At 41.2% G+C, this 19,003-nt stretch overlaps 1 protein-coding gene across 2 annotated transcripts in view; it reads right to left on the minus strand.

Moving 5' to 3' along the window:
* Positions 1-19,003, minus strand: part of SCARA5 (scavenger receptor class A member 5) — a 125,453-nt gene that overhangs the window by 21,825 nt on the left and 84,625 nt on the right. For both annotated transcript variants that reach the window (XM_087883346.1, XM_034421222.3), the window contains exons 5-6: positions 15,622-15,702; positions 12,215-12,304 (exon numbers count right to left, since the gene is read on the minus strand). In XM_087883346.1, the coding sequence (XP_087739472.1) occupies positions 12,215-12,304; positions 15,622-15,702 (171 nt within the window). The remainder of the gene's footprint in view (positions 1-12,214; positions 12,305-15,621; positions 15,703-19,003) is intronic.

Genomic DNA, 19,003 nt, shown 5'->3' on the forward strand with positions numbered 1-19,003 from the left:
GAAAAGAAAATAAAGTTTAAATTCCTTACAATTATCTGCAAACTGGTACCAGGGTTTTGAAATAAAGAACAATAAAAATAAGCTAGACCAGATAATGAGGATGAATGGGTGGAGTGTCTTCTTCTAGGCTTGGCAGGAGATGCCGTTGGAGTGACAGGGCATGGAGCATAAGGGAGGCTGGCTGGAAGAGCCAAGAGTCAGAGCATCTTTGGCCAAGGACAGAGATGCTATTCAGCAGGTCCTGACAGGTTCTGGAGAACCAGTAGTATCCTTCCCCCAGGAGTGGGGAGGAATGGGGATTTTGCAGTATCCTTCCCCTGCCACGCCCACCAAGCCACGCTCACTAAGCCACACCACGTCCACCAAGCCACACCCACAAAACCGGTAGTAAAAAAATTTGAATTCCACCACTGGCCAAGGAATAAAACTAGGAAGGAACCTGTGGCAGCTGAAGCCAAAGAAGGAACCTGCAAGATGAGCAGAAATGAAAATTTGCCTCTGCCCTGGAATATAGATTGTGGCAAAGCAAGAGATTCAGGGCTTTGCAGGTGTGTGTTACGGAGAGAAGTTGTTAGCATTATGTACTGAAGATAAGTGTGGGAGAAGGTACAAACAAGCAGCTAAGTATTTTGTATTATAAAGTAAAAAATTTACATCTTTTAGTTAAGATCTGTTCGCAAATTGCATTGTTTGGTTTATTATGCATATATTTATGCCAGATCACGATAGATAGATAGATAGATAGATAGATAGATAGATAGATAGATAGATAGATAGATAGATAGATAGATATAGATATAGATATAAATGCGTGGTCCTAAAATTCGTGTAAATACACCATGTACTAATCTTATGAAGCAATAAACAGATTTTATATACTTGTCAGCTGCATATGTGAGTCTGGCCTCATCCTTATCCATTCCCACCCTCCAACATTATTTCTGTTGTTTTGTTATTAATAGAATAGAATAGAATAGAATAGAATAGAATAGAATAGAATAGAATAGAATAGAATAGAATAGAATAGAATAGAATAGAATAGAATTTTTTTATTGGCCAAGTGTGATTGGACACACAAGGAATTTGTCTTGGTGCATATGCTCTCGGAATACATAAAAGAAAAGATACGTTCATCAAGAATCATAAGGTACAACAATGATAGTCATAGGGTACAAATAAGCAATCAGGAAACAATATCAGTATAAATCGTAAGGATAGAAGCAACAAAGTTACAGTCATATAAGTGGAAGGAGATGGGTGGTGGGAACGATGAGAAGATTAATAGTGGTGCAGACTTAGTAAATAGTTTGACAGTGTTGAGGGAATTATTTGTTTAGCAGAGTGATGGCATTCGGCAAAAAACTGTTCTTGTGTCTAGTTGTTCTGGTGTGCAGTGCTCTATAGCGTCGTTTTGAGGGTAGGAATTGAAACACTTTATGTCCAGGATTGAGGGGTCCGTAAATATTTTCACAGCCCTCTTTTTGACTCGTGTAGTATACAGGTCCTCAATGGAAGATTTAAGGCCACCTTAAACCTGATTTCAGAACAAATCTGGGTGACTTACATTAAAAATAAAACAGAAAACAATAAAAAGAAATGCCTATGGATCCATATAAACATAATCCTGAACAAAATTTATAAGCAGCCTAAACCAGGCCCAGGGAAAACTGCCAAAATGTTAAGTACTTCCAGAAAACCATCAGGGTGAAAGTGAAACAGATTGGGGAAGGCGGGTGGGTAGGGATATCAACCTTTATTTTAAACTAAAAGTTTCTGTGTAGAGTTGATGTCTTCCAAATGGGTTGACACTTCTCAAAATTCCTACATCCCAACACAGTTCTATTTGAATGCTGGAAGGCCAGCACATTTCTAGCAATAGCTCCAATGTCAAACTGCTGTTATTCACTTGGCAAGAAACACATTTTTAGTGGGCATGTTTATACCATGTGGGAAAGGGGTTTTTTATATTCAGTTTTGAATATTTAGTACAACTAAAAAGCATAGCTAATTTCATATCCATTCATAAGAGAATCAGATCTTAGCTGATGTTGAATGTGCCTGCTTGCTTGCATGCAGGAAATCAAACTATTGCACTATCATTTAGGCATACATGCACACACACAAACACACAGATTCATACATACATGTCAATGGTGGAATTCAAAATTTTTTACTACCGGTTCTGTGGATGTGGCTTGGTGGGCATGGCAAGGCTTGGTGGGCGTGGCAGGGGAAGGATACTGTAAAATCTCCATTCCCCCCCCCACTTCAGGGGAAGGTTACTGCAAAATCCCCATTTCCTCCTGATCAGCTGAGACTCGGGAGGCAGAGACTAGATGGGGGCGGGGCCAGTCAGAGGTGGTATTTACCGGTTCTCCGAACTACTCAAAATTTCCGCTACCGGTTCTCCAGAACTGGTCAGAACCTGCTGAATACCACCTCTGATACACGTATAGAGAATGAATTGGAACTCTCTAAAGTCAACTAAAAGACCCCATTTTAATGTAGGACATACTATATGCCATGTTGGACCCCTTTAGATAAGTATAGAAAATGACTAGACCCTTGAGAAGGCAAATAGGTTGCCTCTATATGCACATACATGAATGATTTGCATATTCTGGACAATCTCACAAAAGTCACAACCATTCAAAAAAGATCCTATTATTGGAAGGAAAATGGATAAAAATTGCTCAGATTTTGTCTCCCACAATCCCAATTCTCTGTTTGGTTTTCTGTTTTTCAACAGGTGGGCTGTGGGATCCATGGTTTAGAAATCAATAGGCACTTTTATCGCATAGCATATCAACTTTCCATTTTATTTTTTTAACTAAAAAAAAAAAGCCTTTTTAAAGCATTTTTTATCGACTGGCGGCCCCCAGGGGGAGAGCCTTCTCTGTGGGGGCACCTACTATCTGGAATGAGCTCCCCCCGGAGATACGGAGGATCCCGGATCTATGCACCTTCCGCCGTGCTCTCAAGACCTTTTTACTCCATCAGGCTGGCCTGGCCTAACTGTTTCCCTTTTTTCCATTTTTAAAATGTAAATTTTAATTCATTTTTAATTTATTGGGGTGTTTTAAATCTGTCTTCAGCCAAATTGTTTAATTCAATTTTATTCAGTTTTAAATTTTGTATTTATGTTTTTTATCCTGTGGCTGTTCACCGCCCTGAGTCCTTCGGGAGTAGGACGGTATACAAATCAAATAAAATTAAACTAAACATTATTTTCCCTTCAAATGCTGGAGACCGTTGTTTTCACCAGGTCTGCTTTTAAGATAGACCATGGCTGGGCATAATGCAAATAACAATTATATTATTTTATTCATGGGACGTTGCCAAAAGATACATGCTATCAATAGAAGCACAGAAGCTGAATCCTTGCCATTTTCTAGTGTCTGGAGGAATTAACTCAAGCATTATGAAATTGACCAGATGGGGTTGTCTGACTAGATCAGGTTGTACAGTTTAAGACAGAACTGGCAAAGCACCAAAAGAAGGTTGGAAGGGAGGCAAAAAAAAACCCCCACCCTTCAATTTCTGCATCTCCTAAAGTGTCTAGAAAAAACTTGATTTTTTTCGCTTTAAAAATAACCCTCTGTATTAAATATACAAAACCCAAGGCATGATAACTAGAACCCAGTCATGTTTGCATTAGAGACGCCACTTCCGAATTGTCAGTTCTTTGCCATTTTTATTCTATTCTACTTTATGTAGGGGTAGAGTTAGCAAACAAGCAACTCCCTATTTTCTATCTTAATCTTGACCCTGTATTCCCTGCAGTGGTGGGATTCAAATAATTTAACAACCAGTTCTCTGCCCTAATGACCGGCTGGATGGGTGTAGCCATGGTGGGCATGGCGAGGGGATGTGACAGGCAGCACTTGGCCTCCTGCACCCCCTGGGAGCAAAAAAGGGCTGTGGGGGAGGACGTGCCACCTCACCCCCCCCGCACCCCATTTTGGGCCTAGTAGACCTCTCTGCAGCCTCCTGGGAGTGAAAATTGGCCACAGGGAGAGCCCTCTATCCCCCCATGCCCATTTTGGGCCTAGGCCTCCCTGAAGCCTCCTGGGAGCAAAAACGGGCCACGGGGAGGCACCCCCACCCCCCACCCTATTTTGGACCTAGGTGGCCTCCCTGCACTTACTTGGGAGCCAAAATGGGGCACGTGGGGACTCCTGGAAGGGGTGGGGCAGGGAGGGTGGGGCCAGCCAGCAATTTAACTACTTAAACTACTTAAGCTGGCCCAAAACGGCTGAATCCCACCACTGATTCCCTGGTTGGGAGATTTATGCACTTTGGTTTTTCTTCCGGTCTGCTTCCTACAGATTGCAGAGATTATTTCTTTTCTACTCCTTTTTTTTCCTATCATAAGACTAGACAGCTCAGAAATGCAGATCTCATATTGGAACATATAAATTACTTATTATTTTGGACCTGAAGCGTTCATTCTGGATGCTATGAACGGGTTTAATTCTACTCTGGGTTAGCCCTTTGAGATTCAGTTTTTCAGACAAAGATGCACAACCCTGAGTTCTAACGCTAATTTTATTGTAAGTTTCCTTCCATAGAATCTTGCAAGACTGAAAGTATTTTCCCCTTCCTCTCCTTTTATTCTCCAAAAAACTAGGGAGGATACCTTTTGAAATGCTTCCCATGCCTCCCCGCTTTTGTGTGCTTTTACATCCCAATTTTTCAGTCTGCAGCATTACATAGTCAATACATATGCTTTGCTAAAAGTGAACCAGAATGAATGTATATGTGTATGTATGTATGTATCAGGGGTGGGTTCTAAATTTTTTTACTACCGGTTCTGTCGGCGTGGCTTATTTTGTGGGTGTGGCTTGGAGGTCATGTGATTAGGTGGGCATGGCTAGCTGGTCAGAGTCATTTCTGGAAGGTCCTTGCACTTACGACCAGTCCTCGCACTTACGACCTGACTCATTTGTTTGCTTTTAACACTGATCAGCTGTAGGACGGCCCCTTGAAGCCCCGCGGCAAGAGTTTAAACAGTTTTTTTCCCTCTAGTCATTAGCTGGGACTCAGGAGGCAGCAATAGATTGTGGGTGGGACCAAATAAAAGGTAAGAATAACGTGGGTGGGTGGGGGGTGGGAGGGCGGGGGGGAGAACCGGTTCGGTGACGTCATATCATCACTGCTACCGGCTCGGCCGAACCGGACCGAACCGGGAGGAACGCACCACTGGTATGTATGTATGTATGTATGTGTATGTATATCAGGGGTGAAATGCTACCGGTTCACCCCGGTTCGGCAAACCGATAGTGATAAAAACTACTGGTTCGTTCGAACTGGTATTTCCGACGATCAGCTGTGCCGCATGGTTTATATTCACTAGAAAGCAGGAAATCCTGCTTTCTAGCAAAGCTAAATTGCACAGCACAGCTGTTCCCACCCCCTCGCTGTTCTACTTACCTTGGGAAGTGTTCTTTTTCTGCGCGAAGCACGTGTTTGGCACATACTGTGCATGCACGCGCAGCATGCTTTTGGCGCATGTTTGGCACGCACCGCGCATGCACAGGCAGCAAACCAATGGCAATCCATGGAGGATTTCACCACTGATGTATATAGTGTGTATGTACACACATACACACACATATATATATATATAGAGAGAGAGAGAGATTATAAAAGCAGCAATCAGTGTACCATTGGCTCCAAAGTTGTCTTTGTATAGACATGAAGTGGAATAATTTTTCCACAGAAAAGCCTTCCTTTCTCTCCAGCATGCTTCTTATGCTATACAAACTTCACAGTTGCCCACAGATATATTTTCTGCAAAAAAAAAAGGTTTGCCTAACTCTGGGGAACAGAGAGAAGCAACAGCAGCAGTGAAAATCCATTACAGTTACGTGTAGCAAAGTCAACACTTATCTCTGTACTACCATAAGAAAAACATTTAAGCAAGTAAATAGCAACATGTGTGATTTAAAACACACACACACACAAATATCTAGTAAATACCATGAATCTGAAATCTGGGTTTAATAACAAAAGATAAGATCTTCTTTGAACCCTTGTCTCCATTTGCCCAGCTTGACATTCCTGGGTCTGGGAAAAGTATTACGAACAACCCAGCTGGATTCCCTTCTTACTATTAAAGTTTATCTTGGCCTTGGGGTGTTACCCGTGTCTGTTTGCGTTGGCAGAGGAGCCAGCAGTCTGCAGGGTTCTTTCATTTCCCAAAACTTTTATCTCTCTTTCTATCCCCTGAAGACAGATTGCGAACAATCAAAATGGCATTAAAAAAAAAATTAATGGCTAGCGACAACTATTTTTCCAAGGACACCCTCTTTAAAAGTAAATGTCTATGAAGATTCTTAGTCACCCAGGTCTTTAAAAGTAGTTGCGGTTTTTTTTTTCAAAAGTATTGCTGAGTATGTAAAATACCCAGGAGAACTTATCTAAATCACCTTCATAGGAAGTGAGTATATTTGTTAATATTCTTATGTTATAAGGAGGAACTGAAACCAAAATAAAAACCAAATTGATCATGTTTTCCAAATTACCAATGAAGTTCAGGATATATCTATATTTCCATCCTGGGGTTCTCTAAAAATGTCAGAGTTTGCAGCAATCCAACCAGCACACAAGTAAAGAATTCGGCAGGATTCATGTATAAAAGAAACTTCTTTATATATAGTAATATAAAGCATGATGCATGTATACAATACCCATGTAGCAGAAGACAGAACCAGAACTCAGAATCCAGAATCACAGAATCTATATAATACAGAGGCTATATTGCAAGGACAAAGCAACTCTTATATACAAATCACTCAAGCTAAACCATGCCCAGGCTCCGAGCCGTCTGGGTCACCAAACAGTCCCCACTGGTTGACTTGTTATCATGTCTATTCCAATTCATTAACTCTCATACACTGACAAAAAACAAGCTACATAATCCCATGATGTGATTACAAAATCGTGTCTGGGAGAAGGGAAATCGAAAGAACTTTTCTGACTGCTGGGAAGCACTTATTCAATCTGCTTGCATCCCTATAATTCACTTAATTTTAACTTGTTCTTTATATTTCTGAATTCAAAAAGCTTCCATGCTTCACTTCCAAATATAGTGGCTTCTACAGATTGGAATATAGAATTTTATTCTAAGACATGGGAGCCATAGGCATATATGGTCCAATGATGCTACAGATTGGACAAAGTGGCAAGCGAAATGCCAAACTGTCATATGACAGGAACAGTGTAAAGAATGAGATTCTTTTGCTTGTGTAGATCTTTCTGACTTTGCCCTATGTTTTTGGTGTAAGTTAAGTACAATGAAACAGATTTAGGGAATGGCAATGAGGATACCCAGAGCATCAAAAACATAGACTTATGAAGGAATGTGAAGTGTTTTGCCTTGAGAAAACTAGACAGAAGACCTGATGACATTCTCCAAGAATTTGAAAGGAAGTTATACAGAGTCACAGATTAATCAGCACAATCCCAGAAAATAGGGCATGGAATTAATAGATCTCTGCTACTGCAAACATCCCATCTGGAATGCTTAAATTGGGAATCCTATGCAGTGCAGAATTGGACTTGAACACTAAATGTCCCTATTTAGTTTTATGGCATTTATTTATTTATTTATTTATTATATATGCCACCCTTCTCCTGTAGGACTCGGGGCGGCTCACAGAATAGAAACAACACAACAATAAAATAGTGCTAAAACAAGCCAATTTAAAATCCCCAGACAATTAAAACCTCGCGGCAGATCAGGGAATTTGCTGAAAAAACCATGTCTTTAGGTCGGCGTGGAAAGTGCGGAGGTCGGGGGCCGTCCGGAGCCCGGTGGGTAACCCATTCCAGAGGGTCGGTGCAATCACAGAGAACGCCCTCATCCTGGGGGCCGGCAGCCGACATTGTCTGGCCGATGGCACCTGGAGGAGGGCAGTCCTATGTGAGCGCACTGGGCGGTGGGAGGCCGGTAGGAGGTGGTCTTGCAAGTAATTTTATGATTTATTCTCAGGGCATTATTCCACAAAGAGGAATTATGCTAAGCAGATTCAGATCCAGATGAACTCGGTGCTCACAGGGATATTATGCATGGCAACCTCACCTTTTCAAGGGAAGCCATTCACCTCTCTTGCTTATTTCCAATAGATGTAAAATCATCTTATTTATTTGAACACTTTCTTTAATAAACAGCTGTTTTTCAACAGTAAAGTAGGGCATAAATAAGGGCCCAGCACTTGCATTTCTTTATTATACAAAAATTCAAAGCCAATCTTTAGCAACATATTAGATCTCCAAAGAACTGTAGGAACAGCTGTCAAGCAAATTGGATGATAGTGGATTCAATGGACCATGTGATTGGAGGTGGAATTCTATGCCAAGAAAGAACAGCTGTGCAATTTTTGTCCCTTGCTCTTGATGGTAAACAGTGAGCAGACATGCAAAAATATGTTTCTGAACAAGATTATTTCAGTAAAGGGGGAAAAAAGATCAATCCAAAATGAGTACAGGGTTGACTAGTTTCCCTATGAGGAAAAGATGTAGATTTTAGAAGTATTTTAGTTTAGAAAATAACAATACATAACAGAATAACAGAGTTGGAAGGGACCTTGGAGGTCTTCTAGTCCAACCCCCTGCTTAGGCAGGGAAACCCTACACCACTTCACACAAATGGTTATCCAACATCTTCTTAAAAACTTCCGGTGTTGGAACATTCACAACTTCTGGAGGCAAGTTGTTCCACTGATTAATTGTTCTAACTGTCAGGAATTTTCTCCTTAGTTCTAAGTTGCTTCTCTCCTTGATTAGTTTCCACCCATTGCTTCTTGTCCTGCCTTCAGGTGCTTTGAAGAACAGATTGACCATCTCTTCTTTGCGGCAGCCCCTGAGATATTGGAACACTGCTAGCATGTCACCCCTAGTCCTTTTTTTCATTAAACTAGACATATCCAATTCCACCAACCATTCTTTGTATGTTTTAGTCTCCAATCCCCTAATTATTTTTGTTGCTCTTCTATAACACTATAGAAGATAATACTATAACAGGCAAGATGTTACTTACGCAGATATGTGCAAATTGATGCAAGGTGTGAAGTACAGTAAGTGGATAGGATTTTTTTTCTTGTAATCCTAGAATCAAGAGATCATCCAAAAAAGGCAATTGGAAATGCTAATTCATATAGCTCGTAGCAGTGGTGGGTTTCAAAAATTTTTGCTACCGGTTCTGTGGGTGTTGCTTGGTGGGCGTGGCATGGCCTGGATGGGCATGTCTTGGTGGGCGTGGCAGGAGAAGGCTACTGTAAAATCTCCATTCTGTCCCCAATCCAGGGGAAGGTTACTGCAAAATCCCCATTTCCTCCTGATCAGCTGGGACTTGGGAGGCAGAGAATAGATGAGGATGGAGCCAGTCAGAATTTTTACTACCGGTTCTCCGAACTACTCAAAATTTCTGCTACCAATTCTCCAGAACTGGTCAGAACCTGCTGAAACCTACCTCTGGCTCGTAGGCTTGAACTCTGAAAGAGGATTATAGAAACTCACAGAGGAAGAGGAGGAGGAGAGCACAATCAAATGCTACTCATCATGATGATGGTGTTATTTCCATGCTTCAGTATATTAATTGCCAGCTAGGAACAGCAGGAGAGAGCCTTGCCCCCACCTTCCAAACCTGCCTAGGATCTTCTCACAGTCATCTGATTGGCTATATGGGAAACAGAATACTTGATTAGGTGCACCTTTGGCCTAAAACCAACTGTAGGATTCCTTTTAAGTTCTCAGTTTTTTTTCTAGTGGGGGCATCACAGCATTCTTGAGCCAACAAATAGTTAGCTCAAGAATGCTGCAGTTTTCATTTTAGAAAATGCCTCCCTCTCAAGAAGTTTCAACAAAGTTGAATGTGTTAAATCCAGCACCTGCAAGGCCAGCTCTGACCACAAACAAATCTCCCTCACTGGTTTTCTCTTCCAACAAAACCAGCCCTTGAAATTCAACTTCTTATCAGCACAAAAAGAGATTGTGCTGATAAGAAGTTGAATTTCAAGGGCTGGTTTTGTTTTTAAACATGTGGTTTGATTTGGCATGTATCCCCACATATATAATGAATAGGTTGAGCTGTTTTGTGTACCTAATAGCTGCAATGGGGGCCTATCAGGAAATTTATATGTAGGGAATTCAGATTTACATCCTGGGAACCGAGCCAAGCCAGATGGTCTTTCTTTTCCCTAGCTTAGGAGTTCATTGCTAGCATGCCATCTTAAAAATCTTTAAAACACCCTCTCAAACTGTGTTCCTCCTGCCCATTTGTTCATTCTTCCATCCCCCAGGTTTGTCAGTTTGCAGTACCCAGATTGCATTTTATGGGATTCCAGATGCTGAAAGCAAAAGGGGAGCAAGGAAGCTGTGTTGCCATCACCTTAATGAAGTGCTTAAAAGATAGAGGAGGGGGTTAGAAAGATGATCTATCTTACCTTTTCAGCTCCTCCTGCTGTTTTAAAGTGCTACACGAGAGCCATGATTTAGCTTAAAAGAGTAGGACTGGAAGCCTGCAAATAAATCAGACTACAACTCTGCCCAGCCTGTGTGTTTTTTTTCAGAAGCTTCTGACAGGTTGATGTTGGAAGCAGAAAGTTGAACTGGGTGAAGCCATTTTGGTCTGATCCAGCAAGATGTTTCTTACATTTTTATAGGATCTGGCCTTCGACACCACTGAAATCTCTAAAGTGCTTTGTGGCCCATGCCACCCACTTGGGCTCAGAAAAAAAAGAGAGAGAGAAAATCCCCAAATATGCATTTAATTGACTGTGCGGTTAAAAGGGAATTGCTTGGCTCATATCAAAAGAAAATTGACTCTGATCTTATATTTTTGCATAAGTCACCTATCAAGTTGCTTGCTGGCAAGTACCAATGCACAGAGGAGAGGGAGAAGCAAGGGGGAGTGATCCCCTCCAAGAAGGATGTGAAAGCCACGAACTTAACCATAGCAACAAAATGCCATTTACTTGAATAAAAAAGCACCAACCCCTTGATTGCCAGTCAAAAAGTTAAAGAAATGTTGCCTGTTTTCCCGTTTGGTTTAGTGGTTAAGGCATCAGGCTAGAAAGTGGTTGATTGTGAATTCAAGTTCAATCTTAGCAATGAAAGCCAGCTGGCTGATCTTGGACCAGTCACTCTCTCTCAGCCCAACTCACCTTCCAGGGTTGTTGTGAGGAAAACAGAAAGAGGAAGGAGTGCTGGATATGTTCGCCACGTTGAGTGATTTATAAAAAATAATAAAGGCAGGATACCAATACTTAAATAAATATTCTCCTAGTTTTGTCTCCAAGGTTTTGTATCATGGCATCCAGAACATGGACCCTTTGCTAGATTAGATCAAGAATCCTAACCAGTAGGAAGGAAAGACTTCTGAGATGATGGGGCATTCATATGAAACTTCAGCAGGAATGGTAGAGAAGCCGTAACTTCTGTGCCTGTACATTATTATTTACAGAATACATCTAACTCCTTTCCAATAGCATATCAGGAAAAAAAACTGACATTTAATCCATAAGAAGGTAAAGGACAAATTCTTCTAGCAGTTCAGATGTGAAATAGCTGAGCTTCAGGAAGATATGTTTATTCTGAATCTACATTCTAGCTGTAAGAGATTTGTAAAGATGCAGTTCATGTGTACATATATCTATGTAGTATGAGATAAGAAGCAGCAATCACTTGCAAACAGAGCTAGCCCATCCCCAGTTCTCTGTAGATGAAGGTCATGTCATTGGGATATGTTTGTTGTATGTGAACATTTTTGTCTGGCATTTAATAGTTAGCTTCCAATAATATAGCAAACTATGTTGCTCCTAATTTATAACATGGAATCAAATGTAATATTTTTGGACAGAGCATGCTAATTTAAGTAATCAAAGCCCTCACAAGATTACAGCTGGGAATTCAATTTGCTGCCAGATTTGAACATCAAATTCCAAATGCAAATTTGAATTCAAATTCCAAATGTGATTTTTTTTATAATAGTATTTCACTCCAGGCTTTTCAACATAGGCAATAGCTTAGGCTACAGAAGGAGAGCTGCAGGCATAGGTTTTATCTGAATCAGAAATCAACAGCTTTCTTCACCTAGAGTTTTGCAGGAAAGACCAATTATGAAATTTGAACAAACACTTCTTTTGGTTAATTATGGTGGTTTTGTATCCAGTTTTGTTATCAGAACATCAACAAACAGCAAATACAATACCTGTCATTCCCCGGAGGCCAAGTAGCCCACGTTGGCCAATATCTCCTTTGTCCCCTTTTGGCCCTCGTTGTCCTCTTTCACCAGGATACCCTACATTCAAGATGAAAACAAAACAATTCAAGCAGAACAAGTCTCAGACATTTGTAGAGTTTGCTTTTTTTTAAAAAAGCATGCATAATGCTTTATAAAGAATAATAAAAACTAGCAGCCTAGCCTGCATGCCACGTAGCTCTCCTAATTGTGGAACTACTAACTGCACTAAATAGGCTTGGTTAGTAATTACAGTTGGAGGTGGGAAATACTTCCAATGTAATCTATCGACATCCCCTGCATGGAGACCCAAACTCATTGGTAGCCTCACACTGCAATGAACAAGGACACACATTCCATTTTGCAGCTACTACAATTGTTTGAAATGTTTATTCTAGTGTTTATGTTTTTATGTTTTATGTTTTATTTGATTTGTATACCGCCCTACTCCCGAAGGACTCAGGGCGGTGAACAGCCACAAGATAAAAACACATTAGTACAAAAATTAAAACAGAATAAAACCGGATTAAATAATTTGGCTGAAGACCGATTTAAAACACCCCAATAAATTAAAACTAATTTAAAATTTGTATTTTAAAAGGAAAAAAGGGAAAAATTAGGCCAGGCCATCCTGATAGAATAAACAGGTTTTAAGAGCGCGGCGGAAGGTGCGTAGATCCGGGATCCTCCGTATCTCCAGGGGGAGCTCATTCCAGATAGTGGAGATGCAGCTCTGGTGGAAATATCCTTATCTTTGCTGAGTGAACAGATCTTCCTCCCCTTTGTATGTGTCTATGTGTTGACTTTGGGGCACCACCTTTGTGTGTTCAGGAAAGTTCAGGTACCAGGTCTGTGTGTTCAGGAAAGACATTTAAGATGATAATTAAATTAGAATAATTAATCAATGGAATGGCTTGCCTTCAGAAATTGTGGGTGCTTCAGTACTGAAGATTTTTAAGAAGAGACAGGGAAACCATTCATCTGAATTGCTATAGGATCTTCTGCTTGAAGAGGAGGTTGGACTAGAAGATTTTCAACGTCCTTTCCAACTCTGTTATTCTGTTAAGCTATCACAATATTGTATTGTCTTTTTTACAACATAGTTTCTTCTGGTTTTTGGCTGCTTCCAGATCATCTTGATGATTTTCCCCCCATGTTTGATTTGTTTTATTTATATAACATTCAATTTCCATCAAACTGTGTGTGATCTGGATGCAGTTATTTTTAAACAATCATAATCCACGTATTTGTTGTAATATTCATCACCATAATATTAATAATATAATAACAATAATACTTTACATCATCTTCTTTAACAACTCTCCACATTAAAACACTTTTTAGAAAAAGAAAAAACAATTACTACCAACCTGCCTTCCATTGAGGACCTGTATACTGCATGAGTCAAAAAGAGGGTTGTAAAAATATTTACAGACTCCTCACATCCTGGACATTAATTGTTTTAATGCCTACAGTCAAAACGACGCTATAGAGCACTGCACACCAGAACAACTAGACACAAGAACGGTTTTTTCCCGAACGCCATCACTCTGCTAAACAAATAATTCCCTCCACACTGTCAAACTATTCACTAAGGCTGCATTACTATTACTATTAGTCTTCTCATCGTTCCTATCACCCATCTCCTCCCACTTACGACAGCATGACTGTAACTTTTTGGCTTGTATCCTTACGATTTATATATTTTTTTAATTTGATTTATATGCCGCCCTTCTCCGGAGACTCAGGGCGGCTTACAATGCGTTAAGCAATAGCCTTTATACTTTTGTATATTTATACAAAGTCAGCTTATTGCCCCCACAAACTGGGTCCTCAATTTACCTACCTTAGAAAGGATGGAAGGCTGAGTCAACCTTGAGCCTGGGGAGATTCGAACTTGCAGTAATTGCAGGCAGCTGAATGTTAATAACAGGCTATTAGTCTGCTGCGCCACCAGGCTCAATCAATATTGATATTGATTGTTTCCTAGTATGATTTGATTGCATATTTGTACCCTATGACTATCATTAAGTGTTGTACCTTATGATTCTTGATGAATGTATCTTTTCTTTTATGTACTCCGAGAGCATATGCACCAAAAACAAATTCCTTGTGTGTCCAATCACACTTGGCCAAAAAAGAATTCTGTTCTGTTCTGTTCTGTTCTGTTCTATTCTTTAACATTTCCTCTTTTTATATCTCCTCCTTTCTAACTTCTGTTTTTATTGTCTAGCCATTGATAGAATATATCCCAAATAAAAAAATATTCAGTAATCTTGATGATTAAAAGGAGTTCACAAGAAGTGCAGGAGTAATTCTGAATTTAATTTTCCTTCAACAAAGGGATTACCAGAAGAGCTGGATAAATCCTCCTTAGGACTCCCAGGTAAGAGAGCTTCTTAAACCCTGGACAGTCTCTGCTTTAAAACAGTGGCTGAACACTGTGAAAGGACTGCTCTCATATATCTCAAGGCAACTGATTCTCCACAACCTTTCTGTCTTAATTCTGCTGGGGCAGAAATTTCAGCCAATTGTGAGCAGTTAATAATGGCCTGGTTCTTTGGCCAGAACCTTTAACAACATATATAACATAAGCTTCTATTTAGCTTCCAAATCTCTTTCAGGGATTTAATTTAATTTCCCTTTACAAACATTGGTTTCAAAAGAGGGGAGAAGTGGTTTTTGAAACCTTCAGAGGCTCCCTAAGAACCCACAAAATAAACCCCACCCTCCTAATTCCACCCCTCCTTCAAGCACCAGATTTGCAAGCATCTCTCTCACTTCCCTGTTCCTGCAGTTGAAATGCAGCTAAGAGTCGCTAATGATCCAGTGCCAATATAAACTGAGGATGGTCCGTAAATGCCACAATAATCTTTTAAATGTCTATTGTTTGCTAAAATAAAAACATGAAGAGGACTTGCATGCAATCAAGAGGAATTGCATATCATCAAATTAAATCAGGGAGCAGAGAGAAAAATTTGCTTCAAGAGCAAATGTGTATGATACATGATACATGCTATTATAATTCTATAACAGCAGAATTTTTAAAAACTCAAATTTTAATGCCACCTATTTTGCCCAGGAAACAGCTTTTTAATCAGACCCGTCCATTGAACCCTATGAAGGAATAACAGAAGGTCTCAGGATCTTGAGCAAAAAGGGATCTTCCCAGTCATCTTATTATCCTCTTTTAGGATAATATTATTATTATCCTCTTTTAGCAGACAATGCTTAGGGAGTTGTTGTTTTTTTTTCCTTTTAGGATTTCCTAGAAGAAATCACAAGGACTGAGAGAGTTTGGGCTTTCTGGGTCTCTGCTATAGTCACTCAGTAACAGCATGGGATTCACATAAACACTTTGAATAATAACACACTACCTTGCAGTCCAGGCGTACCAGGTCGGCCAGGTTCACCTTCCATTCCTTCATTGCCTTGATCTCCTTTTGGTCCTGGTGGCCCTAGAACATGAAAAAAGCATTGGTGTATGTTATAACTGTCAAAGGTTAGCAAAGAAACCATCAGCCGTATTTGGGATTCTCAGGGGCAATCAAACTCATGAACGAACCTCAACTGAAGGTCCTACCAGCTGAGTACCGGAGCCTCACATCATCTGCGTTATCTTAATGGTTCAGCCGTCTGGAGCAACCGCTCAGTTTCCTGTCCAATGCTAATCCATTTCTATCATATTCTATCAAGCTTTAGCCCCAAAGCTCTCTACTCATTTAATAACTAAGCTCCTGCTCTTTCTTTTTATAACTTGACCTTTCCCTGATGATTTGGTCTACATTCCCATCCTTAGTCCCTGTGATCCTTTTTTGGTGCTCCGGAATTTGTGGGATAGATAAATATACACTGCAGAGGATGTCATATTTTAGGAGGCTAAAACAACACTTGGATTAAGGCAGAGTGGGGAACGATGGCCCCTTTATGACTTGTGGACATCAACTCTCAGAATATCTGAGCCAGCATGGAATTGAAGTCCACAAGTCATAAAAGGGCCATCATTCCCCACCCCTGGTTTAAGGGGGTCAGAATCATATATTTAGAATTATATATTTAGCAGCCTGAGGCAGGGGAAGGCTAAGGTGCAGGTTCTAGTCATTCAGGGAAACAAGAAGAGGGTGGGAAAATCAAAGAACAGCTGATCAAATCTGTCAGACTGATCTCTGTATTCCAATAGGACCATGGAGCATGCAGTACTAGCAGTGGTGGGTTTCAAAATTTTTTACTACCAGTTCTGTGGGTGTGGCTTGGTGGGCGTGGCATGGCTTGGTGGGCGTGGCTTGGCTTGGCTTGGTGGGCATGGCAGGGGAAGGATACTGTAAAATCTCCATTCCCACCCCACTCCAGGGGAAGGATACTGTAAAATCTCCATTCCCTCCCCACTCCAGGGGAAGGTTACTGCAAAATCCCCATTTCCTCCCAATCAGCTGGGACTCGGCAGGCAGAGAATACATGGGGACGGAGCTAGTCAGAGGTGGTATTTACCAGTTCTCCGAACTACTCAAAATTTCCACTACCAGTTCTCCAAACTACTCAAAATTTCCGCTACCGGTTCTCCAGAACTGGTCAGAACCTGCTGAAACCCACCTCTGAGTACTAGTCACCTAACTGACAAGGGCCAATCATTTTGCTCCATGACTTGGAAAATCCTCAGGCAGAGCAACTTGTTTCTGGTGTCAAGATACTGTCTAAGCTCCTGCTTGCATTTAAGCATTCACTCTCTTTTGCTCTCTCTTTTTTTAGCATTTGTTCTCTGCCGCCATCTAAGCTGGTCACAGTAATGAAAGTAATGAAAACATGAAAAGATAAACCAATATAAAACCATAACATTGTTAAGCTATAGAGTATAATCAGTGTAAAAGATTGACATCAGCCTTCTGAGAACACCATATATAGCAGGGGTCTCCAACCTTGGCAACTTTACGACTTGGGGACTTCAACTCCCAGTTCAACTCCTCAGCCGCTGGCTGAGGAATTCTGGGAGTTGAAGTCCCCAAGTCGTAAAGTTGTCAAGGTTGGAGACCTCTGTATATAGCACTACCACGCTTGTCACCAGTGGAAAAGGAAAGGAACCTTACATCCTCCTTAATTCCAAAGAATTACAGTATGACAGCCATGGAAAAGTCTTATCTCTGTGTTCCTGCTTCCACACCATCTGGGGAGGTGGAATCAGAAGCACATTCTCCCAATCAGAGTGCACAAAATTGGAAAATTCCAGTCGGAGCAGAGATTTCTACAAGAACTGTAGAAAATCTGAACCCTAAAGAGCTTTACAGATAGTCCTCAACTTACAACCACAATTGGGACTGGAACCTCCACTGCTAAGCAATGAGGTCATTAAGTGAATTGCACCCACTTTTATGACCTTTTTTTTTTTTTCTGTGTTGAGCCAGTCCATCTTGGACCATTGACTTTGCTTATTGGAAGTTTAGCTGAGAAGGTTGCAAGTGGCAATCATGTGACCGTGGAACACTGCAACTGTCATAAACATGCCAGTTGCCAAGCACCCAAACTTTGATCATGTCACCTCAGGGATGCTACGACAGTCATAAGTGCAAGGACCAGTCATAAGTCACTTTTTTCAGATCTGTCATATTTTCGAACAGTCACTAAAAGAATGGTTGTAAGTTGAGAAGTACCTATATAGGTAATGTCTAGCACATTGATAGGTATCTGGAAACTTACTGGAAATCAATGCAGCTCTCAAAGAATAGGTGTCATTCTGTCAAACTGTCTGACCCACTATTTCTGTGATGACGAACCTATGGCACGCGTGCCAGAAGTGGCATGCAGAGCCATCTCTCCAGGCACGCCAGTCATCACCCATTGCTATTTTGGGTTCCGTGCGGGAGCACTGGAAACCAGAAGAGCAGCTCCCTGGCCCGCAGATGCATGCAGGGTAGCTGAACAACTGGTTTCTGGCATGCACATGCACGCCGGCCAGCTGGTCTTTGCACGCGCATGCATGCCAGAAACCAGAAGACCAGGTTTCTAGTGCTTCCACGCGTGTGTGCCAGGGAACTGCTCTTTGGTTTCTAGCACTCCCCCGTGCACATACACACGCTCCCCCATGCGTGCACGCCGCTCCCGTTTCGGCACTCAGTGCCGAAAAGGTTAGCCAACACTGCACTATTTGATTGTAGTTTCTAAATCATATTCATAGGCAACATCAAGTAGAGTGCTTTACCATAATCCTGTAAACCAGGAGTGTCAAATTCAAGGCCTGCGGGCCAGAGCCGGGCCACGGGGTGCTTAGATCTGGCCCGTGGGGCTGCCTTGGAAACAGCGAAGGACTGGCCCATGGTACCTTTGCTAGCAGAAACAGAGCTCGGAAGAGCTGTGCATGGCCCTGAGGTGCCCCCGACACCAGCGATGTCGAGGTGGCCATGCCCACTCTGGCCACACCTCCCCAGCTCTCCCCCCCCCCGGAGGTCAAACACAACCTGATGTGGCCCTCAATATAATGACACCATCTGCAGGGTGAGAAGAACTGAGCGACTGTTGTGAGACACCATGCATTTAGTACATTTAAAATGATAGCCAGCTTTCTCCAACTCTACTGAATTCAGCTCTACTGAATTCATCTTTCCAATAATTCCAATAACGGAATTAATTGCATGTAATTCTAGTTAAAATAAATTTTCTTAAAAATGTGAAAATATATGGAAAGCTGCACAGGAAATTTTAAGAATACTTGAACATTTTAATTCTTTATAACTAGTGATTAAAAGTGACTTGTTCCTTAATTCCTAGACT

The sequence above is a fragment of the Pantherophis guttatus genome, chromosome 1, assembly GCF_059756535.1.
Source record: "Pantherophis guttatus breed Tessera chromosome 1, ASM5975653v1, whole genome shotgun sequence".
Lineage (NCBI taxonomy): Eukaryota > Metazoa > Chordata > Lepidosauria > Squamata > Colubridae > Pantherophis > Pantherophis guttatus.